The sequence below is a fragment of the Amaranthus tricolor genome, chromosome 6 (genome assembly GCF_026212465.1).
Source record: "Amaranthus tricolor cultivar Red isolate AtriRed21 chromosome 6, ASM2621246v1, whole genome shotgun sequence".
In the NCBI taxonomy this organism is placed as follows: Eukaryota; Viridiplantae; Streptophyta; class Magnoliopsida; order Caryophyllales; family Amaranthaceae; genus Amaranthus; species Amaranthus tricolor.
Genome location: NC_080052.1, coordinates 22041463 through 22066071, shown reverse-complemented (window position 1 = coordinate 22066071; position 24609 = coordinate 22041463). Strand labels below are relative to the sequence as shown.

Here is a 24609-nt window from a genome sequence, read left to right as displayed (position 1 = left end):
CTTGGCATTTTCTCTGTAGATACTGTGTCCAAGGCGTCCTCTGTTAGACTATGCGCATGTGTTATGTGCAGCAGGCTTTTTCTTCTAGTTCCTGTGTTCGTGGTTTTGCGCGTGTTGATGTGTAACCTAAGCTGGTTGTCTGTCCCTTCTTATTTGGCCTCCAATTCATCTGGCTTCTATGCCCTCAATAATCAATTCATATAGTCAAGATAACCATGAAATATTTGACAATTAAAATTTGTTTCCTACAAAAATACAATTATACGAACAAACTTACATTGTTCTATATTGCCACAATTTTCTTTCCTAACTTAAAAAGTACCCAAAAACCTAGTAAAGAAGTATGAGGAACTGATCATGAAATGTTGTAGCTGTCAGTTGCAAACAAATTCTATAGACCCAAAACCAAAAAACAAAAACTCGTTAAGCAAGTCATGGGATTGTCCTCTACGCCTGCATTTCCTCTATCTTGTTGGTCACGTCCTCCATGGTAGGCCGTTTGCTGGGGTCAGTCTCGGTACAACTAGACCCTAAACGCAGGAGTTCTACCATTGCCTTGACTGAATTTGTTGAGGATGCTATGTCCGGGTCTAAGAACTCTGACTCTTTCTTGTCCTCAATGGCTGATCGAACCCATTGAATCACATTGGTGCCTCCCTTTCCTGCATTCAGATACTGAGAAGGGAACTTCCCGGTAAGTAATTCTAGGATGACAATTCCTAGGCAATATATGTCTCCTTTCGAAGACACTTGCAGGGTATGAACTGATTCAGGTGCTCTATAAGCAAACATTCCATGTGCTGCTTGTGTAGGTGCAACCATTTTGAAGAATCCGTAATCAGCTAAGAGAGGTTCATAGTTGCTGCTCAGAAAAATGTTGCTCGCTTTTAGGTTCCCGTGTGGAAGGTCATAGTCAGAGAGCTCTGCATATAGGTATTTCATCCCACTCGCAATGCCTTTTATAATTTTAAGTCGAGTAGGCCAGTTGAGCTCTGCGTGACTTAGCCCTCGATCCCCTAATAAGAAAAGAAAATTTTCAGGATCGGTTATTGTATTCTTGTTTGCATTGGTCACAAACACTTATATCATAGAGCATATAACATATTTTGAGCCTCTAACCATTAGCTTAAGCATTTGGTTATACGTTATCAATACTTGCATAGTTATATATATTCATCTGTAGGTAACTAAAGTATACAACCAGATCATTCATCGTCATCATCATACCCATCATCATCATACCCAGTATATTCCACTCACAGAGGGTTATAAGACGGAAAACCATACCCTCAACATCTCATTCATAATTTACTACTATATATATGACAAGAAATTCTTTGTGCCATAATGATCACTGCCTTCCTGCTGTTTTTGTGCAAGAAAACTAAATTACTTATCTGTTTCATTGATATTACTACATTACGCATTTCTATGTGCGAGGGTTTAGAGAGAAATGTAGCAATGCCAATGGGACCGAACGAGTACATATCATGACAATGGTTTCGAGAAATTTTGAACGGATTAAGGGATCATACCATGTAAGATATACAACAAGCTGCCCTTGGGAACATACTCGGAAACCACAAGCTTCTCCTCTTTTCGATAATGATAAGCTAAAGGTGTCAAGATATTCTTATGTCGAAATTTACCAATCTTCCTAATCTCAGCATCAAACTCATCCTTCCCTAACTGATTCATATCCCTAATTCTCTTAACTACAACAGACACCCCATTAGACATGACAGCCTTATAGGCCGATCCAAGCGCACCGTTCCCTAGCACTTCAGCTGAAGCCTTCATCAAATCTGCCAAACCAAACACACCCTTTTCATTATTGATCACAGTAAGATCACCCATCCCTGCATTTTTCCCTTGCTGAGACCCTTTTCGACTCCCTTGTTCCCCACCCTTTTTGTGCGATGCATCAGTCGATTTCCTCGAGCTACCACCAGCAGTACTACCTCCACCAGCACCACCACCACTACTGCTACGATTGCTCCTAGAGCTCCCTTGCACACGTACCTCCACAACATCTTCTGTCGGCTCCTTATTGATCGCATTAAACTCTTCATTCTCATCATCCTTCGACTTCATTACAGCCGATAGAACAACAAACGATGCCATTACAACTACAATTCCAACCATTATCCCAATCGTTACCTTCACATTACCACCTTTTTTTCTTGTATCAGCACATTTTGTTCCAACAAATTTGCCACAAACACCCGAATTGTCTTTAAACGAACCCACCCCAAACCTCTCCATACTCACAGGGATTTCGCCTTCCAATTCATTTCCCGAAACATCAAACTCAGTTAAAGATGGTTGCGAAATTTCAGGTATTCGACCAGTAAATTTGTTCCTTTCCAAATGAACTGCACTTAACCCTACCAATTTCCCTAAAGATTCAGGAACATTACCAGAAAATTCATTATCAGACAACCAAATTCTCCTTAAAGTAGTACCCATAAAATAATCCCCAGGAATTTCCCCTGAAAATTTGTTAGAACTAAGATAAAGTGCCTTCAAATCTTTCAACAAATTAAAAGGGGGTAAAGGACCTTCAAATGAATTGTTGGATAGACTAAGACTTATCAAATGTTTAATCTCAATCAAGGATTTCACATCTATTTTTCCTGAAAGATTCATTTTCGTTAAATGTAATCGACGAATTTCAGATTTTCCTTTATCACAAAATACACCTTCCCATTTACAGTGATCTGTTTCAGGTTTCCATGTATCCAATGATTCCGAATTCGACAATGAATTCTTGAATGCCATTAAAGCTTCTGCCTCGGTTATGGATTGCAAACCCGGAGGTGATAATGAAAGACAAAGAAGGAGAAGAAGAAATCTCACAGCAGACATTTATACTTTGATCAAAAAAATAAATCAAATGGAAAATTCTATGTTTTTTATTTAATTTTATTTTTTTTGGGTAGAGGGAGAAATTTGAATTTTGGTTGATTTTGATTAAGGTTATTGAATAATGTAATTAGTGTCATAATTTTTTGTTTGTTGACGCATTTCTGAGAATATTCAGCTTGTAGTTTACAGACATTATAGGGTGATTTGCTAATAATAGGATTACTAAAAATGAAAAGTGTTTGATTTGGTGGGAACCAAATTGATTTTCTCCTTAAAATTTTGAACAATTTAGAGAGAATTTAGGGATTATTTTTGTTATTATTGTCTATCTTAATTAAAATATATTTATGGAGATTGGTGAGTAACTTTTAGCGGGAAATTTATGTAAATAGTTTAAAACGGGAAATTTTGAACAACCAATGAGAGATGGTCATAATAAAGTTTACAAGTCATTTTCAGATATAATTGAGGGTAAAGAAGAAAGATTTCGTGAGATTTTACTTGGTAAACGGGTCGATTATTCCAGTCGTTCCGTCATTGTCATAGGCCCTTCACTTTCATTACATCGATGTGGATTGCCTCATGAAATTGCAATAGAGCTATTGTAGACATTTGTAATTCGTGGTCTAATTAGGAAACATCTTGCTTCGAACATAGGAGTTGCTAAGCGTAAAATTCGGAAAAAAGAGCCGATTGTATATAATAATATGAATTGATTTTAGAAACATGCTCATGTTAATTTTAACATAAAACACTTTAATAGGATAATAATAAATCTATTTAATATTATGATTTTTAAAATGTAATTTTTAAAAAAATTTTTAGAAAATAAAAGGGATATTTGATCATTGTTATAAAATGGTGGTAATTAAAATTTATTTTTGTTTGAAGTCCTTTTGGATTCAAGTATTTTAATTCTAGAGAGGTTGATTAAGTAGGTTGAATCTATTTGTAGGTCATTCTTATGGTTGTATACTTGTATTAGGTTTTTCTTATGGTCAAATTTATAACCAATTCTATGACATGTATTGTTGATGAATAAAATGGGATGAAAAGGGAATCGAATATGCATTGTGATGAAGTATTGAAAAAAGCCAAATAGTAACCTTCTTATGCATTTTTTTCATTTTCTAATAAGGTATTGGAAATATGTAATCTCCTTTTATCAAATTCTCTTTACTTATTTTATGGGCTATGGGCTATGGTCTATGGGCTATATAAAGGGCCTAAAAAATATGAAGGTTTTGTAGTAATCTCAATCTCATTTTTTTGTTAATTTTGTTTGCCATGAAAAGAGATTATTCATCATAGATTGTATCTAAAAAAAATCAAGTAAATTATACATTATATGTAATATTTCACAATTTAAGTATCAGTAATATACTTCAATTTTTAACATGAATTGATCAAATATTTAAAACTTGCAACTAGAAATACTAATATCAATAGATGATATAAATTCATCAATATAATGAACAATTAGTAACCTTTGAACAACAGTCATTTTCTTGTTAATGTGCATATTTCTCTTTCATACTCATATTACTGGGCATGTTCCGTTGGTCAATTGCATATATCAATGTGATGAGAATGCCTACACCCAAAAACATCAAACATACATTAATATATGAAGTAGTAAATATATACACGCTTATATCACCTACCAATACGAGACCTAAAAATGAAGGTAAAGTCTCCATCATTAAATAAACTAAGTTCTAAAGTTTTGTTCGTCTTATTCCGATACTTTTAACAAGATTTTAAAAATGTTATTTGTTAAAATTTATGCACCGTCTCAATTTGTTTGTCACAATTTGAACAAAAAGAGCTCACAATTTTAGTCAAAATATATAAAACAAACTGAAATGAAGGGAGTATAATGTACGTACCGTAAAAATGTTGTAATGACCAGGATCAGCAATATGTTTGCTAAGATTCTCAAGAGGGCCTTCTCCTGTATAAACTGCTTGAAAACATAACCCAACAAATGCCAACATAGCAAGCCTCCCATTCTTGATTTCTTTAGTCCTTAAAACCATAACGGGCTCAGGAGACCCTCTGCCCCACATCATTGGATCAAACCATAGCCCACCGGGGTAGCCCACATCCGGTTTCGGTCTCTTCTTATTGGGAACCTTAGGCTCAATATCGACACTTCCAGGGTTCACATAGTCTGCCCATCTTCTACCCTCGACCCAACCCATTAAAGCTAGTTGCACTACAAATAGTGTAATTGGGTCTGCAAAATACTCCTGTGATCCAGCATTGAACCAATCAAAGTTTTCCATTAGGCCGATGGATTCCAGCCATTCTGGGATCAGGATGCCTGCTACTGCTAGCATTGCCCATCTGCTGTGCATTAGCTCGGCTTGTGCGAACCATTTTAGTGTCTCTGGGTCTGACCCTGCATTTTGTTTGTGCATCTTTGGTTTCAATTACAGATTTTAACAAAACTTGGTACATATGTAACTACTTGCAGGGCCGGCCCTACAAGCGGGCAAGAGGGGCATGTTCCCTAGGCCCTAAAAAGTGTATATATTAGTTCATGGCTCATACCCAGCCCCTAAAATCTCAGGGTTGAAACTGACTGCTTGTATTAAAAGTTTCAATTTTAACCTTAAAGCAACACATTTTTTGACAATTACTGTTTATCTTCTCTAATCTCGAGTATTAATTTGGGGTTTCAGTTCAAATACTCATCAATGTTAAATGTTACTATTGTCAATAAATCAATTCAACCAAAAGCTCTAACAGTTTAGACTCAATATATGTCATCTACAATATATTCTATCACACTACTTTGAACGAAAATCCTTTGGGTTAGAAGTGTAAAAGAACACAAGTATCCTTCGTACTTGGCGCTAATAAGAGGGGTGTATGAGATTCAAAATCATGTCATGGGCTTCTGATATCATGTGAACGTACAACTCAAGCAAAAGCTCATGCTATAGTTGAGGCATAAATACATTTGTTAACTATGAAACAAATGGTGTCACTTTTTCATTATGATTAAAGTCACATTGAGCAAGGAAATCATAAATCAAACAGGCAAATCTATAAGCTATTCCATATGATTTGTGATCATCCAAAGAACATATAATATCACAATACATACCTAATCCTAGTGGGTCAAAGCCAAAATCACCAGGAAGACTGCAAGCAAAAGAAAAACAAATTAGACTTAGTAAACACTTAAATTTTCAACAATAGTGTTAGAATATATAAGATATGCTGGGACCTTAATCATCAATTTAACCTTTTGATTAAGTTGGTTTCTTAACAGAATTAACAAACGAAGTTAGACCAATTTCACGTGATTCACTGATCTTCTTGCAAACCGGGATTTGAAAAAAAAAAAAGCAAAATGTAGTCGGTTATACTATTTTGGGTATTTTAAGCGGATTGTGAATTCAGAATATGAATTAGCCAGTAAATTATATTACACAAGGAAAACGAACCTGCCATCTAACCATGGAGGAGGAGAAGTACCAGGGAACCACAAAGGCCTATCAGGAGGAAGTGGTTCACATACACTGGAAACTCCACCTTTTGCTGCCCTCAACTTTGTACTATTAGGATAAGGATTACATTTCTTGACTTGACACCCAAATAGAAGTTTTCCTGGAACTTCTCTGTTATTCCAGAAACCCAATAAGCATAAGTTACACAACTACTGAATATGTATAGAAGCTATGTAGGAAGATTCGGAATCATTAATTACCTTATTATTGGAAGGTTTGACAATGCAGTAGAAGCAACAACTAGTGCCATTTTTGTTATCAACCCACACAATTGAATCAGAACACTTTCTTGTTTATGGGCCACATTTTGTTACTAAGATGTTATCTGCATAGTTGGCGGTTGAGATGAAAAGTAGCAACTAGCCATTTATGTTTTGACATGTGGAATTGATCCTCTGGTTGGGCTATTGGAATTTTTTTTTAGTTTGTTGAATTTCTAAAAAAAGATATAGTGATTTTAATTATTTAATAATTTTAATGAAAAATTCATATACATTTTATTGCTCTATTTATTTATTCCTATTGTCATATGCTCCAACAAATCTTTCTAATTTATTTATTGGATTCGATCTACCATATATATTGGGTTTTAAATCTCTTATGGTGAAAATTTAGAGTCTTATTATCAATTCAATAGTAAAAAGATATATGACGTCATCATGGATGCCAGTTCTGCTAATAAACTCTATAGTATCAAACTTATCTTTATTTCAAAGTCACGATCTAAAGACCCCTCAGGGGAGCATGTATCAAACATCGATGTAATAGAGGGAAGACTTCAGTGTATTCAATATAGAAATTTGTTTGATTAAAATTGTTATATATTTGTTCGATTGTTACTTTGTTGTAGATACCGAATGACAGATAAATTATGAGGTTCTTTTCAAAAAAAAGTTCTAACAAATCTTTTTTTTAATTTCATTTTTCACTACTATTGTCTTGGTTGCTCTTCAATGTTTCTTAAGTTTCAAATATTTCATCTTTTTAACTAGTGCATGTTTTAATTTGTATATGATCAGGTTGTCTTAAAAGATTATTTTTCTCATTTTCACTTTTATATATTCATGACTCCAACATTTAATATATGTCTTCTTTTTTGAAATATATCTTTTACGGCGTATTCATATATATTAATATGTGCATTCAGCTACGTATCTCAATCATTAAAAAACGATCACTTTGAAATGTTCATAGCTCTAGTCTAATAGTAATATAGTAAAATTTTCTTCAAAATCTTGATGGCACATTTTGGTTATATAATATTATTATTGCAGCTTTCCATTTGAATTGTGTTTTTAACAACTTGATTATTATTTCCTCTAGTGAAAAATTAAGTCATAATATCAGCTTTACTCACTTAAACATATATTCTAAATATCCTACTATACAACGCATGTATAATGCTTGTCCGTGCTAAAACTGACATGTTGTATACTATATCTTAATTTGATTATGATTAAAAGGAGAACAACATTGATCAAGATCATCAATCATGATTGGAAAATCTCCGATATGTCCTTATTGAATTATACTTCCTCACACATATTTCACAGATAAATAATATACGTGAAAACTCATCAATCTTTGTAATACAGATTTATATGTCGTATATTAATAATTTTCATGGATGATCGTGATCATGACATAAAACTTAATTAGTTTCAAAAGTGCTTGTGCATCGTCTTATTTGATGTTCAATTATCTTCTATTATTTCATGGTGCAACTCGTAAGCATAATTTTGGATTAGATAAGAGTAGTCTTTCACAACTTCTTTGTGTTTGCATATTGCTAATAAAATGGTTAATCTTCGGTCTATTTGCATCGTGTTTGCTCTCCATGACTTGTACGCTTGATTATCTTTAAACCACCATCCACTTGTACTTGTTTATTTCATTATTATTTTGTATCATAATTTATCTTTTCTCTTTCACTAGTGTAAATGAAAATATTTTATTTATCCCTATTAAAGATGTAAGTCGACTGAGTTATAATAAGTTGTCCCCCAATACTACTATAGATTTATAGTTTAAAATGCTATATTTTTGTTATGCATCTATGAAAATGATTTTTCAATAAATTTAATTGGAATTTGATCAACTCCACTAAAATGCTCTTAAACATGTTATTGATTTAGAAAAATCTATTTAAATGAAAAAAAAAAAATCAAAATTAGGATAATATTTTTTTTAAAAAAATATTAACTATTGGGCCAGCTCATATTAAGCCGTCTCACGATAAGACGATCTTAATAAAAAAAAATTTCTTATTAATTTAATGACTAAAAATGTAAGTGATCTGTACATAGGCCAAGCCAATGGAGTTATCTCACTATAAGACCTTCTTATTTAAGGATTTGTGTAACAGCTAGTCTCTTGAGAGACCGTCTTTTTGAGAGATGTATTTCAAACCCAGCCCATTAAAGCTTAATGTCGACTTACCGTATTCTTAATGCCTACTTACATTATTCTTAATGCTAATTTACCGTATCCTTAATGCTACTTTCAATATCTTAAAAGTCTACTCACATCATTTTTAATGCCTACTTACAATATTTTAAAAAATATAAAATAAGCCAACCCAACTAGAAATAATCTCTCAAAAAACCGACTTTCAAAATAATTTATGTTTGTGTAATTAGAATAGAGGAGGTGCACTACTTAAAATAAAACTACATTTAAAATACTTCCGTTAAGAATTAAGATAGATCAAAGTAAATCGAATCTACACATAGTGATCTACCACCACTTTCCAATTTCTCTCTTCAATTCAGTTTTGCCAAACCTAAAATAATGGAGTACCAATTTACCAACTCTATAAACCAAACCCTTAATCTGATCTTGTATTGAAAGAAACAAACCTCCTAATTCATAGTATTCTATACTTTCCACACCATACTTACTCAAGATTCTATTCCATCAACATACATACCTTCCTGATTACTCCAAATTTCCCACCTGTTTTTGATTTATGACCTTTCTCCTTAAACTCCCAACCCAATCTAAATCTTCATCAATTCATCAATGGCAGATCATTTTCCATCCTCAAACTCACTATAAACCACTTTAAATACCTAAAAATCACAAAAAGCTGCAATCTTTTTTGTGGGTTTGTAAATTCTACCATGTTTCAACAACATAGGGCTGAATTAAAGAGATGGGTAGCTACAATTCTGACAAATCACAAAACCCTTTTCACAGTTTTATGGATCGTGGGGTTTACATCGGTTTTTTTATGGCAACGCAATATTATTGATGGTTTGTTAACGTTTAGGCGACTTCCGGGGAGGCCAATACCGATGCTTAGACCTGTTGCTTTCAATATTTCCGATTTTGGGGCGGTTGGTGATGGTGTAACGGATAATACTGCTGCCTTTGAGAGGGCTATTTCCACCATTGCTAAGTTGGGTAAGAGAGGTGGAGCTCAGTTGAATGTGTTTCCTGGAGTTTGGCTTACTTGCCCTTTTAATTTGACTAGTCACATGACTTTGTACCTTGCTGAAGATGCTGTTATTCTTGGAGTGGATGTGAGTTTTATTTAGTTTATTTCTCTATTTTAGCTTTATACAATGGTTTTTGATTCTACTTTTATGATTCTGTGTCTTGAGTTTGTTGTGCTTGAGTCATTTAGTGAAGGAAAGAATGTGGACTATTTCACAAAAATTTAGCTAAGATCAGTGTAATATAGGAGTAAGAATTTGGTTTTAATTTTATGATAGTTGTTTTCTGGCTAATTACACCTGTAAATTGAGCTTTTGATCAATTTTGGGAATGGGTGAATTAAAATTTTTTGAGGCACTATGATCCTAGAAAGTGAATGCTAGTCACTCATTGCAGGTCAAGGCCCGGTGAAGAAGGAGGGTGAGGCGTAGTTTGTGGCTAACAAATTAGTAGAACACAATCACATCTCATGTTGATTAGCCGATTCCAATCTTTTGGGAATTTAGGTTTTGGCGTTATTGTTGTATGATTATAGAAAGTGAATCTGTTGCATTTTGATTTAGAAGAGTAATACAAAGGAACCAAAATTTTACCTTTTATTTGTTTTAGGAGTGTTTTAATATGAATAGAAGTTGAATCTAAGGTGATGGTGTTGGGCATATATTCTGGAACTAAGGAGTGTGTGCTATGGGTTGGGTGTAATTGAGTGGACAATGGACCAATGAGGGGAAAAAGGGGAAGCATTGTGAAAGAGTTATGAAATAGGCACTGAAGATTTGGGGGATTAAATTGATGGTCTGTTTCAGACTGTTATAGAATTAGCAAGGTCTAGAGTGTTATTGGTTGAGAAGTAAAGAGGAAAGGTCCGCATTGAATCTTGAATGATTATGGAGTTTATAGATCTAAAAGTTTAGGTCACATCTTTTTAGCATGTTTTATGCCAAAACTATTTGTAGTGCAACTGTGCAAGTCATGCTTCATAAGCTATAACTATAGTGAGTAGAAAACCAAATAGGATCATACTATCGGAGCATATAAAATTTATAGAAATTACTTCGTGCTCCACGGTTTATGAAAAACTTAAGCTAATAGATATGTTTTCTTGAGTTGCTTTGTCCAGTCATAGACTTTTTGGAATGTTCTTAAAACTCACCATATTATCATGGTGCTTATTAGCCTGAAGTATTTTTCTGTTCAATAGCGCATTGAAAGTTTATTTAGAGTGTCGTCCAGATGAACTATGGACAATGTCCTTGATCTCTTTCTATCGTTCTGTTATTGAGCTGTATTAAATGTCTCTAGATTTTGTTATCTTTAATGTTACTTGTATGCAAAATTGTTTCTTACTATTAAACTCCCTTTTGGGTGTATAGGATGAGAAGAAATGGACACTGATGCCGCCATTGCCGTCCTATGGATATGGAAGAGAACATCCTGGGGCTCGATATGGAAGTTTGATTCATGGACAAAATCTCAGAGATGTTGTCATAACTGGTAAGATTTTTAGAATTTTAGCAATCTCTTTGCTAAGTTGATTGAACTTGAAAGGAAGTGTTGGCTTTCCTTCTGATGTTCATACGTTGAATTTTGCTGCTCTTTGTTCCATTAGTGCCTAACTGCCTATAATGAGTTGGAGTTCATTTGTGGTAAAGCTAAAACAAATTTAGCAAGTTCTGTAGTAGACTTGTAATTGCATCCCATGGATTATGGACATACTTCAATCTAAGCTAAATTTTTATTACGCACAAGTCTTGTTATATGCAAAATGAAGTGAGAGGAAAGAACAAGATTCTCTATACGAACTACCATGTATAATAAACGATCATCTTTATAAAAATGGAGACAACAACTGGACATGTACATTATATTTTTTCTTTTCCAATTTCAATGTGACTCTAATTTTGTTAGTTTTTTCATGGGATTTTAGGAAATTTTCATTTTTGAATTGTCGGTTGATCAAGAAACAAGCTTGAATAGAAAATAAAGAAGTTATGACGTACAGAAAAAGTAATGTCACTACTTGACTACTAGTAGCACAGTTGGACAGGATAAATTTGTGAGAGATAAGAGCTTTAGGCTCTTAGTTTGTTCAGTTATATACTTCTTTTTGCATAACTTATAATTGTAATGTGTTATTTTTTAATGTAATACCCAGAATGTGCATGGTGTAGAGCCTTGTGTACGTGTGTTGGTGGATTATATGGTCTTTGCTCTTTAAAAGAGTACAAAATGTGTGTAAATCATTTCAATGATAAAGATCAATTAGTTTTAAAACGCACAAAATGCGTTGGTGGGCGAACGATCTGGGCGCTTTGATTAGGGTAAGTGTCACGATGTTTGGTCTTAGCCTCATAAAAGCCTGTTTGACATAAGCACTTAGCACTCTTCACGTATGTGGTCTTCTCTTCTTCATCCTTTCTATTTCTCTTCTTCTGCCGTTTTCCCTTTTTTTCTGAGAATTTTTTTTTGTTTTTTTCTGGGTTTTGGGGCTTCTCACATCGAAGGATAGTGTCGCACAAGACTTTTTGGACCCTTTGCACCTTAAAACACCCCACACCTTTTAAAACTAAGAAGCCAGTTTTGTTTGAAGAAAGTGTAAATTTGCGCTTGCTTTATGAGGGTTTTAATTTACTAAGGAGTTGTACTCTTACGAAGATATGGTTTCTCACTTCAAAAAATAAAAAATAAAGATATGTCTTCAATCTTTCGATTTCTTAAAATTGACGTCATTAATGTAATCTTGTAGCTATCATCTTTATTGATTTCTTTCTAAAGCTAACGTTTCCTATCTTTTAATAATATCTATCATCTTTTCATGCTTTTTGGACTACTCATAAGTCATAATTTATTTATTATAGCTTACTCTCTTTACAAACACCCTTTGCTATAAAATTACTTCTTTATTTGATCTTGACACAATTTGACTGTGATTTTGTCGAATCTCCATGTGGTCTTTTGGCTTACTTTTCTAACAAGTCAAGAAACATTGGACATGATATTCTTTGGGCACATAACAAGAATAGCGAATGTGGAAACCAATATTTTAAGGTGCAAATAACAAGACAAAATAAATGCATGTGCAAAACAATCATTTATGGGGAAAACTCATTTTGTCCTTTGTCTTACTAAATTTGAGCAAGAGCTTTTTATATTTTCCTCCGCATGCTCATCTCTCTGATTGTATTGTACATAGTTTTTTCAAGAACGTGCAACACGCTTCTCAAGATCACTTGACATCTTAGAAACTCTTCACAGTTCTTTTTAAATTGCAGCATGTGCCGTAGGACCATTGTGATCTCAATTGCTCCATTGGCCCTTGTTATCCTCATGAGATATAACCATTTAGATAACTTTTTAAAAGTCTCCAAAGACTTTCCATACACCACAAGTCACTCTTTGGCGTGTGGATTATGTACATATCACAAAACGCTCATTATTGCAGCTAGAAACTGGTTCAACTTTTTTGAGTATTATAAATTCCCTCTCAGAACGACTATAAACTCCTAAGAGTTTCGACAAACTATCATCCCAATTTTATACTCCTTAAGTTCCTAAATGTTTCCCCCATTTTCCCAGCTATATTATCAAGGGTGTAGGATTGTAGAGGTAAAGTGGGGCAAGTGGGGTAATGGCGGAGAAAGGAGGAGGAGCAACTAGGGATACCTGCTCTTTTTAGTTTTCAGAAAATTGATATTTATTATTTAATGTAGTGAAAGATCAAAATTCAATCTGCCATTGTTGTTTGTTGTTGTGTAGTGAAACATCAATAAGTTTTCTTGGTTCAGTTGGTTGTACCTCCTTTAGAATATGAACACTTTCCCTTAAGGTTAGTTGTTTAATCCTTGTTATGGAAGTTTTTGTAAGTTTTTAGCTGCTTAATTTGACTTTAACTATATTATTTAGCCCCTCCAAAACAAAATTCTGGCGTCACCATCGGTTATAGAAAAAGTGTGAGCAAGTCGGCGCTTTAAGGCCAAGAAAGGTAATGAAGAAAACACTATGGTCAACGGAAAATGGGAATGGAAGAAAAAATGTTGGAACAAAGGGAGTATATCAATATTGATGACTTATAATCACTTTTGTAGGACTTAAAAATTTACCCCTTAAGGCTTATGCATGCCATTAATTGTCAAGCCACCTACATTTTGAGAATATAACAATGATTAGGAAACTAAATTTTTGTCCAATTGCTATTAGTTAGCATCCTAATTTTTGTAAAAAAAGAATTGGGTTCTTAGCATAGTTGACATAACTGGGCAGCAATCTAATAATTATATATTGGCTATTGGGGGTGAAAAGTGTCATTGAGATAAAGTACTAATGACGATTCAACATTTCCTTTATAGTGCAGGTCTTTTGAATTTGAGGATGGTTTGGGCTTTGCAAAATATTTTGGCCTTTGAAATGGCCTAAAATAGCCCAATACCAACCATAATTTGCTTTTTTTGATTCGCAATGCTCGAGAAGATTAGTGAATCATGTGACACTGTCACTCTAGCCTGACCATTCTACTTCATTATCATAGTACTGCTATTTTTTCCTTCAGTGTATTTTGCTTCTTATGGAAACTGTATCTCGTAATAGTAATGTATACTTCACCCCTTCTTTGTGATACATGCAACATCACCTTTTTTATATTTTGGATTTTGCATCTCGCTCTTCATCACACAGGCTCGTTCTCGTGCCAGCCCCCTCTAAACAATTATTAGAAGCTGGATCTGTGGAGCTAGTGTTTTATTGCTGTTAAATGTGGATTACTTCACAAAAGATTCTTCTTCACCATCTGGAGATCTAGAGAGGCTTCTTTATTCATAGGATTCTTTGAATTTCTTTCCTGTTAAGGTTGGTTCTACAGCAAGCATGTGTTGACTTGGCACAGGACATTGTACAAACCTATACTTTTTAATCACTTACAGTGTCTTAAACCTCAGTTTATGGAATCCTTTTCCGTTTTAGGGGTTATAAGTGGTTTAAGCACTATGCGACTGCTCTTATTTTTGTATCCCATGCTTCAATATCGTTCTTGAAAGAATTTTTGCATGCCGTGTCTTAACAATTTGGTTGTGAATCATACCTGATTATATGTTCTTTCTTATAACTTTGGATGGAGACTTTTCAGCAGCTGTAGTAAGTTTGCGACTACCAACCACTAATCATGATTCGATTATAATGATTTCTCAGGCAACAATGGAACAATTGATGGTCAAGGACAAACATGGTGGAAGAAGTATAAGCGCAAACTCCTAAATCATACTAGAGGTCCCCTTGTGCAGATCATGTGGTCAAGTGACATAGTCATTGCTAACATTACTTTACGTAATTCTCCTTTTTGGACATTGCATCCTTATGACTGCAAGAATGTGACAATTCGCAATGTGACAATTCTGGCTCCTGTATTTGAAGCTCCAAATACTGATGGTATAGATCCTGGTAAGTTCGTCTAACAATTTCTTCTATGCTTGCTAGTTCATAACACCATTATCTATTCGCCTTATACCCCTTAGGACTGAATTAGCTTCATAGAGAATCAGGTAACGGTATATATATAACAGTCACCCACTTGGATTTAGAATCACCTCTCGATTCCTATTTAGTCAAACTTTCTGCTGTTTGGATAGTACTTATCAAGCAGGGAATGTAAAAGGCAAACTGATCTTACTGTTATTAACCCTTTATATTGTACTTGCTCTTCTGTCGCAGATTCTTGTGAAGATATGGTTATTGAGGACTGCTACATCAGTGTGGGGGATGACGGAATTGCAATAAAGAGTGGGTGGGATCAGTATGGTATCGCTTATGGGCGGCCCTCTACAAACATTCTTATCAGGAACCTTGTTGTTCGCTCTATGGTCAGGTGTGTGAACCCATATTAGAAAACTACTCCCCAAGTTTGTTGTACTTCCTTTCTTATGCTAGTAACACTAAATGAAAAACATTCCTGACGAGATTATCCTAGAAACTTGAGATATCAAATGAGCTTCTAGTATGTCAACAAAGATTTAAAATGTTACTCCGGAGTTGGCCTAATTTCCTTGTTTGGGGACACCAGGATTTGAATTTTGATTTCTCTTAAAAATTCAACCCTATTTACAATAAACATCAACAACAACGTCAGAGCCTTAATCCCAAAAGATTGGATATAATTACATGATCTAATATATCAGTTTTAATGGTCGTCCACTTGGATTCTTTTTCTCCATTTATTCCAATTTTCTACCATCTGAATTTGTAAGTTTAGATTCTTCATATTCCTTTTTACTCATGTCCTCCAAATCATCTTTGGTCTTCCTCGCCCTTTTCTAAGTCTCATGAGTTCCAACTTTCTATCTTCTTTGTCGGCTTGCTAATACCTCATCTTGCACATGCCGAAACCATGTTAAACAATTCTCTTTCACCTTTTCCTCAATATTTGCAACTCCCAAACCCTGTCTTATATATCTTCGATTTAATATCTATCCCTCAAGGTATGCCCACTCATCTGGCGAAACATTCACATCTTTGTTATTCTCATCTTTCTATAATGATAGTTTCTAAAAGTCAAACATTCTGATCCACTGGTCTAATGGTCGTTCAATAAAGGCGCTCTCCATTCCTGACACCCACACTTAATTTTATGGGTCACATCTTGTCTGATATCTAAATTCTAAAATAAACATAGTGGATTCAATTCCAAATGCTAGCTCAAAGCATGTCATTTTGAAATCCCCTGTCCCCTGTCTTCCCTCTTCTCCATTTCTAGTTTTTGATATGACCCTACCACTTACTTTTTTGAATTCTCTGTTATTTCTAAATACTTGACTACTAAGCCCACTATATCCAATAACTTGGAACTTATTCTTCATAATTTGGGACTTATTCTTCTTAACTCATGCTTGCACTGCTAAAATTCCGTATGTGGTTAATAACGTGGGACATATTCTTCTTAACTCCTGGGTATGTTATACTTCCTAATTTAGTAGCAATAACCTGTCTACCCTTTTAATATTTGTGCAGTGCTGGTGTATCGATAGGGAGTGAAATGTCTGGTGGTGTATCGAATGTCACCGTCGAGAATGTCCTTGTATGGAGTTCTAGACGAGCTGTACGGATCAAAACGGCTCCTGGTAGGGGTGGATTTGTACGACAGATTACCTACAAAAATCTAACGTTTGATGAAGTGCGAGTTGGGATAGTAATCAAGACGGATTACAATGAACACCCAGATGAGGGGTATGACCCCAAAGCTCTCCCAACAATTAAAGATATAAGCTTTACCTCGGTCCATGGCCAAGGAGTTCGTGTTCCCGTAAGAATCCATGGGAGTGAGGACATCCCTATCAGAAACATCACTTTCCGAGACATGTCTGTTGGAATTTCGTACAAGAAGAAGCACATATTTCAGTGTGCTTACGTACAAGGCCGTGTGATTGGGACCGTATTCCCAGCTGCGTGCGAAAATCTTGATTTATACGACGAAATGGGAAAACTAGTAAGGCCATCTTCTTCGCAAAACATGACAGATATAGATTATAATTTTTGAGGAACTCTTCAGTTTCAGGGTCGTTCTTTCTCCCTCGGTTTCATTCAATACCCGCATTTACCTTCGTACCAAAGTTTTTTTTTCGAAATGGGGAGGGATCATAGCTTACTTTCGTTGATTAGGTATATGTTTTCTACGGTTTTAGGCTTTTTATATTATGTCTATTGATTCATTGTTGCTAGGTTTTGGTTTTACTGGTATGTAAATAGAGAAAACACACAAAGAATGTACACAAAATGCATGGGAAATGGATTAGCAAATTTCTTTGAGTTTTGGAAACAAAATTAGCCAATGAGAAGCATTTCTTTTCATGAAATGGGTTGGATTGGTATTTTTTGATACAACAAGTTCATTCTATTCGAAATAATAAGTACCTTGTGTCAGAAATGAGAAATTATGATGGTTTGAATCTTAGTATTTTCTTTTTTATTATATGTGTCTACTATTTAGGTAGGATGTCTTCACCCATCATCATTATTATACCCAGTTTATACTGCTTATAGGAAATGTTTTCATCTATTTTTATTTCTAAAAAAACTAGAGAAATTTCATAAGGTGACTTTGAGTTTTTGGCTTTTTCATGTAATAACTGAATTTTTTTTAATCTGTATGGTGATGTTGAGCTTTCAACTTTTTCACGCGGTAGACAAAATGTTAAGTTCTTCGTTATTTCAGATACTCATTTCGAACATAGTTTTAAAAAAAGTGCCACTTAAGGATAATCGGGACTTTGTTTTTTTTATGTAAAAAGGTCGTAATAATGGATAATAATAATAATGTAAATGTAACAAAAATCTTAGCATGCGGTCGTGGAAAAGTTAAAAGTTTAGGGTCACCACGCGAGTTAAAAAAATATCTATCTATTATATAAAAAAGCCAAAAACTAAAAAATCACAACATAAAATTTCTAATAAAAGTCAAAAAAATACATTGTATCAAAGCGTGTTTATGTTATATCCTCAAGCTTGATGTTTAGTGGCAACTTTAGAATACAACTACCAAGTGTTTATTTGAAAATGGCTGTTAGCATTAAGTGTTGGCTGTTTTGATCAACTTAAAGTATTAGTTTATAAGTAATCTATTTTAGTCAGTTATTATAGAGATGTTGTATAAAAACTATTTGTTTGGATACAATCAAGGGATTGGCTTTGGTGATTTGATCACTTCGTTTTACATATGATTTCCCCTACTTATTACTTAGCTTTATTGGTATATTTTCATGCTATTAATTTACGCTTTTCATTGCATTTTGCGTTTGGATTGATGTTTTTATATCACCATTTACTTTATAGTTAGATGTCCATTACGTGTTTTAAGTTCTATTTCTTTCCAATTTTTTTAAGTTCTCGTTTAATTTTCTGTGTCTTCATAAATTCATGCTTAAACATAAAAAAAACGATCCTTAAAACTTACAAAGCAAGTAAAGATTTTCTAGGGAGATGGTATTCTTTCTTTAGGGCGTATGATGGCAGGAAGATTTTCTCCTAATTCCCACATTGGTATTTTTATGATTAGAGAAATATGCTCTGCCTGCGCATACTAGGAGATGTTTGCTTTGCTTGCAAAATAGAAATTTGGAAAGCTTTGGAAAACAAAAAAAGTTTAAAGCCATTTTTCTAGCACTAAATTGTTCCTCTGTTAATGTAAAGCGTGAGAATATTTAACTTTTTTTGAAAAAAATTCAATTTAAAGACAAAACTGATTTTTGAGTAAAGAAGGCTAGCTACGAAATTAGCTATAAAAATGCCTTGTCACTAGCTAGCCACAAAGCATTTTGTAGTTAATTTTATAGTCAAAGTTGACTACAGACAGTTTTTATAGCTAATTTTTTCGTCAATTTTATGGGCAGGATTAAAACTATAAAAACCCTTTCATTCCTATAAAAAACCAATCCTATTCCTAAATCCCTTTCATTTCTATAAAAACCCTTTGCCATTTCTCTCTTACCTCTTTTTTTTTTTGTCAAATTTTACATTTTTTTATTTTTCATACTTCATTTATACTCCCTCTCACTATCTATTACATTTTTATTATACTCTCTCTCTCAATTTATCTAGAAAAAATATAAAAATCTTCAGTGATAAAGGGATAGAATTTAATGGGAGTCAAAGTCTAAATTTAGCAGTTAGCACACTATACTATATTTGACGATAACCCCTTAATTACAAGAGAAGACTTAATTAGATACTTGCAACTTTGCAAGACTTGCTGACTATTCTAACTTGCTACCAGCTAGTAACACTTGAATTTCCTTTCCTCATTTTTGAATAGCTACACTTACATTGAACTAATCTAACTCATCGTTTCATTTTATTAAACTAAGTGGAATATTCATGAACTTAATTATCAACTTAAATTTTTATTGAATTAGTTTTTTGACATGATATCAAAAATTAGTATAATAAGAGATCAGGGGTTTAAATTATTTTCAATCACCTTTCATTTAGGATGGAATATTTAACATCAGGTATGAAGAGGATTTGTGGTACATTTACATTTCTAGTCCAAATGGCTTTTGTGTTAGAGGGCAATGGACATATTAGAGTATATAGCATATAATAGATCTCAACCATTAATATTTAAGATTTTTGTTGAGTTAATCCTTTGACATTGGAAAAATATGTCATCCATTCACTATCAATAACCCACATTCTAACCCTAATTGGCTTGTTTTTTAGTAGGAGAAGCTACAAAGTCGTAGATTGTACACCCTACGTCTTACATCAAAATTAAAAAAGAGCTTATAAGCATATAATAAATTATCTAACTCTAGATTAGTATGAGCTGGAAAAGTGCCCAAATAAATTCATATTGGTTTGATCTAAAAAATATAACATCATATTTATGCGGATCATTCATAACTAGTGTGTCTGACAATTGATATCAAGAGTTTAAGGTTAATTGTACATATATTGCATACCGGGGATTGCTAGATTGCCTAACGTTCATAAACGGACATGTAAGATTAATGATGATGAATCGACTAAATAAACATCCAAATGAAATTAGTAAACGGAAAAACAAAAATTCCTAATTAGTTATCGTGATTTGTAAATAGAAAATGACTAAAATAATAAGGAAAAAATGTCAGAAAGTACCTAATAAATTATTTTTCCTAAAAAGTACCTAATAAAAAAAATTTTGTCAAAAAATAACTAATAAATTTTTTTCTTTTCCAAAAAGTACCAATTATCCTTGAGTGAGCGTCAAATATAACGGTTAACTGGTCAAAATCAAAAAAACTTTTTCCTCATCTTCAATTTCTTTTCTAATTCAATTTCCTCACTATACTCTTCCTCTACTTTTTACTCAAAATCGAAATTAAATTGGAAAAAAATTGAAGGTTAGGAAGAAGATTTTTTAATTTTGACCATTCAATCGTTATATTTGACGGTCAACTGAAGGAAAACGTTACTCGGTACTTTTTGGAAAAAAAAAATTTATTGGGTACTTTTTGACAATTTTCCCAAATAATAATAATAAAATAAACAAAACAAAAAAAGATAAATTAATACAACAAAACTCTCACCCTGTCAAATTCTACCACATAAGGATGATTTATTAACCTCACAAATAATCGTTATTTACTAAGACTTTCTCATGGAAAAATTCAGAAATGTGTAGGTTGTCAAACGTTCATAAATGGACATCATCATCATCGTATTCGATATATCCTGATTATAGATGTACATAGTATAATTCACATGTGCGATTCAAAACACTTTGGAATTACGGTACTAGTGTGGTCACTTGTCAACATATATCAATGATCAGCATTTCACTTTCTTATTAAATTGGAATTACTCAATACTTTTTAAAAATGTAAAATTATTAATAATTAATACCAATTGGATAAAGTAATCAGGGAATAAGGTAATTAAAATAGTAAGTTGTAGTTAGGTCAAGTTTTCACTATCAAGTAGTGGATATAATTAAGGTGCCATCTTTTTCATTTTATTGCCACCTTATATATAATGAATTTTCGAGATTGTTCTTGTATAATTTTCGAACTCAAAAACTGTAACATCTCTCTAGAATTATCTAAAAACACTATGTTAACTTAAACAAGTTAAAGTGTACATCGAATAACAATGGCGAACCAAAACGAGCATGATAACGATTCGGTAAATAATTAATCGATTCGAAATTTTTCAAAAAAAAAAAAAATTTTCCAGAACCCTCAGTTGCACAAACTTTTTGTGCAACTCATCCTAGGTCCAGTCGCACTTTTTGTGCGACCCCTTCTAGGTCAAGTCACACTTTTTGTGCGACTGGGGGGTTTTGGAATTTTTTTAAAAAAATTTTTGTTAAAAAATTAATTCTTTTTATTTATTATAAATATTTTTTAAGTTATTGTTATTTATTAAATATTATGGTAAATTATTTTATTTACTCATATATTTATATATATTTTTGTGTTTACTTAAATTATTTATTTAAGTTATTTTAATTTATTTTATTCTATATATGTGTTTTATTTAGTAAAATTTTTTATTTCATATTTTTGTATTGATATTGTTAATATATTGAAATTTGAATTATTAAACTAATTGATATTGTTAATATATTAAATAATTTAATCTTTTAATTATTATGAATAAATTTATATTTGCAGGACTTTGAAAACTTAGGGATAATGTAGATTACTCTGATAGATTTGTTACCGATAGGGAATTTGATTCTGTAGATGATTTACATGCTTGGGCTGATGAGATAGCACTAAGAATTGGTTTTCAATTTACACGTGCTTCATATAAACAAAAGGAAGGACGTTCTAGAATGAGTTTGTACTTAAGATATCACCGCTATGGTAATATAAGGGGTGATTTGCATAACTTAGACAATGTTGCCCGACCTGGTTCCAAAAGTAGGGCTTGTGGGTGTAAATTTATAATTTTAGGAAGTAGTCGTAAACCAGGGGAAAGACCTTGGACGGTAAGAGTGTTTCCTGGTGAAAAAGGAAGACATAACCACTCGTTCTTGGTGTACAGAGATGGTCAAATAAGAGTAAATAGGATGACTGTCGATATTAGGCAACACATACGAGATCTCAGTGCAACTGGCATGCAACCAGCATTTATAATGACTTCAATGAGAAGGAATTTTCCTGGTTTTTTTGCTAGTATGAATCAAATTTATAATGTAAGACAGTCAATAAGGAGAGAAGAGATGGATGGTAGGACTCCTCTTCAACACTGTCTTTATATGGCCACAGAGCATAATTATGTAGTTTGGACAAACTTGGATAGTGAGGGGTAGTTGAGTAGATTATTGATTGCAAATCCTACATCTATGCAGATGATACGTTTATGGCCCCATGTTGTGTTGATAGACACAATGTACCAAACTAATAAGCAAAAGTGGCCCCTTTGCGAAATAATTGGAATGACGCCAACCAATCACAACTTCTTGGTTGCGTTCTGTTTGATGCGAAATGAGGCGGCTGTGTCTTATTCTTGGGTGTTGGAGAGGTTGAGGCATATTTACGGCAGAGTTTAGACGCCTAACGTAATCGTAAGGATCGAGAAGAGGGTTTGTCTGCAGCTATTCGTGTTGTCTTTCCAGGTAAACAAGTTTTAATGATTAGTTATTGTCGATCTATATACTATACATATATCTCAATTAATTTTAAATTTCTATTTAATGCAGATGTACGACATTTATTATGGGTATGGCATATTGGCAATGACGTGGAGAACATGGTCGACAAATTGTGCGGCGGCAAGAGAAATCAACACGGGCGGATATTTAGGCAGACAAAATGGAACCCCTTGGTTAACAGTCTGACGATCCCTGAATTTGAAAACAGGTGGGAAGGGATCGTATCTACTTGGTCGACTAGGAACAGGAGGGTCGTGCGACATTTGGCTGGAACATGGATTCCCCACAAAGAGAAATTTGTGCGTGCGTGGACGAATGACTGTTTGCACTTGAGTAACCAGACTACCAGTAGAGTTGAAAGCCAACACTCTTCCTTCAAGTACTACCTAGGTAGCGGTAATAACTCATTTCATACCCTCTTTAAAAGGGCACACGCACAGATAACGAATCAGCAATCGAGGATAAGACAAGCTCCGCAGGAATCTATGAATTCGATTTCAAGGACGTCGCGACTTAATTTTTTGAGATCGTTGTATCGTCATGTTTCCATATTTGTCTTGGAACAATTGATGATGGAGCACAACCGGATGTTAAACTTGGGGATTTATGTTTTTGACAAATGCGGTTGTGTACTTCAAAGAACCCACGGATTACCCTGCGCGTGTTACTGTTACTTGTCAATCAGGTCTCATGGTTCGTTGTACTAGGATGATATACATTCATTTTGGAAAACATTAAAGTACTTAGAAGCAGAAGAAGACGCCAACGAAGAAGTACGGCACGCAAACGCCGATGATAAAGAACACTTTCAATCGTTGGTGGATGAAGTTTAAAAGCCGACCCCGCAGTTGTACGACGCATGTTTCAGGTACTTGAACATAAACTACACCCTGATGATACCAATATACCTGAGCCACAAGCAAGTCCATCGAGGAAGGGAAGACCAACGACAAGCAGAACCCTCAGGAGAAATAAAAGTGCGTTCGAGTACAGTAGATCATCCTCAAGGGGTCACGGATCCAAATCTTCATCACGCGGGAGATCTAGTGGTAGATCTAGCAACCGATCAAACCAATCGTCAGTTGGAATTAACTTCAGTTTCAACTTATCTGTTGCCCGTATTTCCTTTCCTATAATCATGTATGTTTTAGAGCAATTGAGTGATATTAATATACTGTTATTTTTTCATGGTTCAGCAAATCGTGATTTTTCACTTTTTCCGCGACCAAATCACATTCCGTATATTCTTCCACCGTACCTGTTTGATTGGATTGATGTTATAGGTGACAGAAACTGTGAATTTAGAGCTATTGCCGTCACAGAGTTAGGGGGCGAGGAGGCATGACCTCTTTTACGACGTGCAATGAGTATCATCATCACCTGAGCCGATCGTATTACTACGCAGGCTAGTCTGGCGCTCAAAGTGACTACGCACATGGTCTAGGGTATTTGAACGTTGGGCCTGACTATGTCTGGCCGCCTGTTCCTGCCTGGCTCGCCTTGCAGAACTCGTAACCCCCCTCTCATGGGGATCCCCTCTCAGAAAACTCGGCCTAGAACTATTCCCGCTCAATAAGCCTCTAAAAAAGCCTTTTCCTTTATCCCTGATTTCCAGCCATTTACTACAATTTTCATATTTTAATAAACTATTAATAAAAAATT

General features: G+C 34.1%; 3 protein-coding genes across 3 annotated transcripts; 1 reads left to right on the top strand and 2 right to left on the bottom strand.

Moving 5' to 3' along the window:
- Nucleotides 1-237: 237 nt before the first annotated feature.
- On the bottom strand, nt 238-4034 carry LOC130815348 (pollen receptor-like kinase 3). The gene is made up of 2 exons (XM_057681790.1): nt 1536-4034; nt 238-1016 (listed from the first exon to the last, which is right to left on the bottom strand). The coding sequence occupies exons 1-2, from the start codon at nt 2866-2868 to the stop codon at nt 448-450; spliced, it is 1902 nt and encodes a 633-aa protein (XP_057537773.1). The 5' UTR covers nt 2869-4034; the 3' UTR covers nt 238-447.
- A 149-nt stretch (nt 4035-4183) lies between these two features.
- LOC130815349 (photosystem I chlorophyll a/b-binding protein 6, chloroplastic) lies at nt 4184-6793 on the bottom strand. The gene is made up of 5 exons (XM_057681791.1): nt 6590-6793; nt 6327-6500; nt 5984-6021; nt 4758-5272; nt 4184-4462 (listed from the first exon to the last, which is right to left on the bottom strand). Exons 1-5 carry the CDS (start codon nt 6637-6639, stop codon nt 4445-4447), a joined length of 795 nt encoding a protein of 264 aa, XP_057537774.1. The 5' UTR covers nt 6640-6793; the 3' UTR covers nt 4184-4444.
- A 2292-nt stretch (nt 6794-9085) lies between these two features.
- LOC130815208 (probable polygalacturonase) lies at nt 9086-17839 on the top strand. The gene is made up of 5 exons (XM_057681593.1): nt 9086-9913; nt 11201-11321; nt 15009-15257; nt 15528-15681; nt 16821-17839. Exons 1-5 carry the CDS (start codon nt 9512-9514, stop codon nt 17344-17346), a joined length of 1452 nt encoding a protein of 483 aa, XP_057537576.1. The 5' UTR covers nt 9086-9511; the 3' UTR covers nt 17347-17839.
- Nucleotides 17840-24609: the final 6770 nt, after the last annotated feature.

Coding starts and splice junctions, on each gene's coding strand:
- LOC130815348 (XM_057681790.1), bottom strand. CDS start 2,868: ATGTCTGCTGTGAGATTTCTTCTTCTCCTTCTTTGTCTTTCATTATCA. Junction 1,017..1,535: donor CTTGTTGTATATCTTACATG/GTATGATCCCTT, acceptor TTTTCTTATTAG/GGGATCGAGGGCTAAGTCAC.
- LOC130815349 (XM_057681791.1), bottom strand. CDS start 6,639: ATGGCACTAGTTGTTGCTTCTACTGCATTGTCAAACCTTCCAATAATA. Junction 6,501..6,589: donor TCAAACCTTCCAATAATAAG/GTAATTAATGAT, acceptor CTGGAATAACAG/AGAAGTTCCAGGAAAACTTC. Junction 6,022..6,326: donor CCTCCATGGTTAGATGGCAG/GTTCGTTTTCCT, acceptor TTTTGCTTGCAG/TCTTCCTGGTGATTTTGGCT.
- LOC130815208 (XM_057681593.1), top strand. CDS start 9,512: ATGTTTCAACAACATAGGGCTGAATTAAAGAGATGGGTAGCTACAATT. Junction 9,914..11,200: donor CTGTTATTCTTGGAGTGGAT/GTGAGTTTTATT, acceptor TTGGGTGTATAG/GATGAGAAGAAATGGACACT. Junction 15,682..16,820: donor GTTGTTCGCTCTATGGTCAG/GTGTGTGAACCC, acceptor ATATTTGTGCAG/TGCTGGTGTATCGATAGGGA.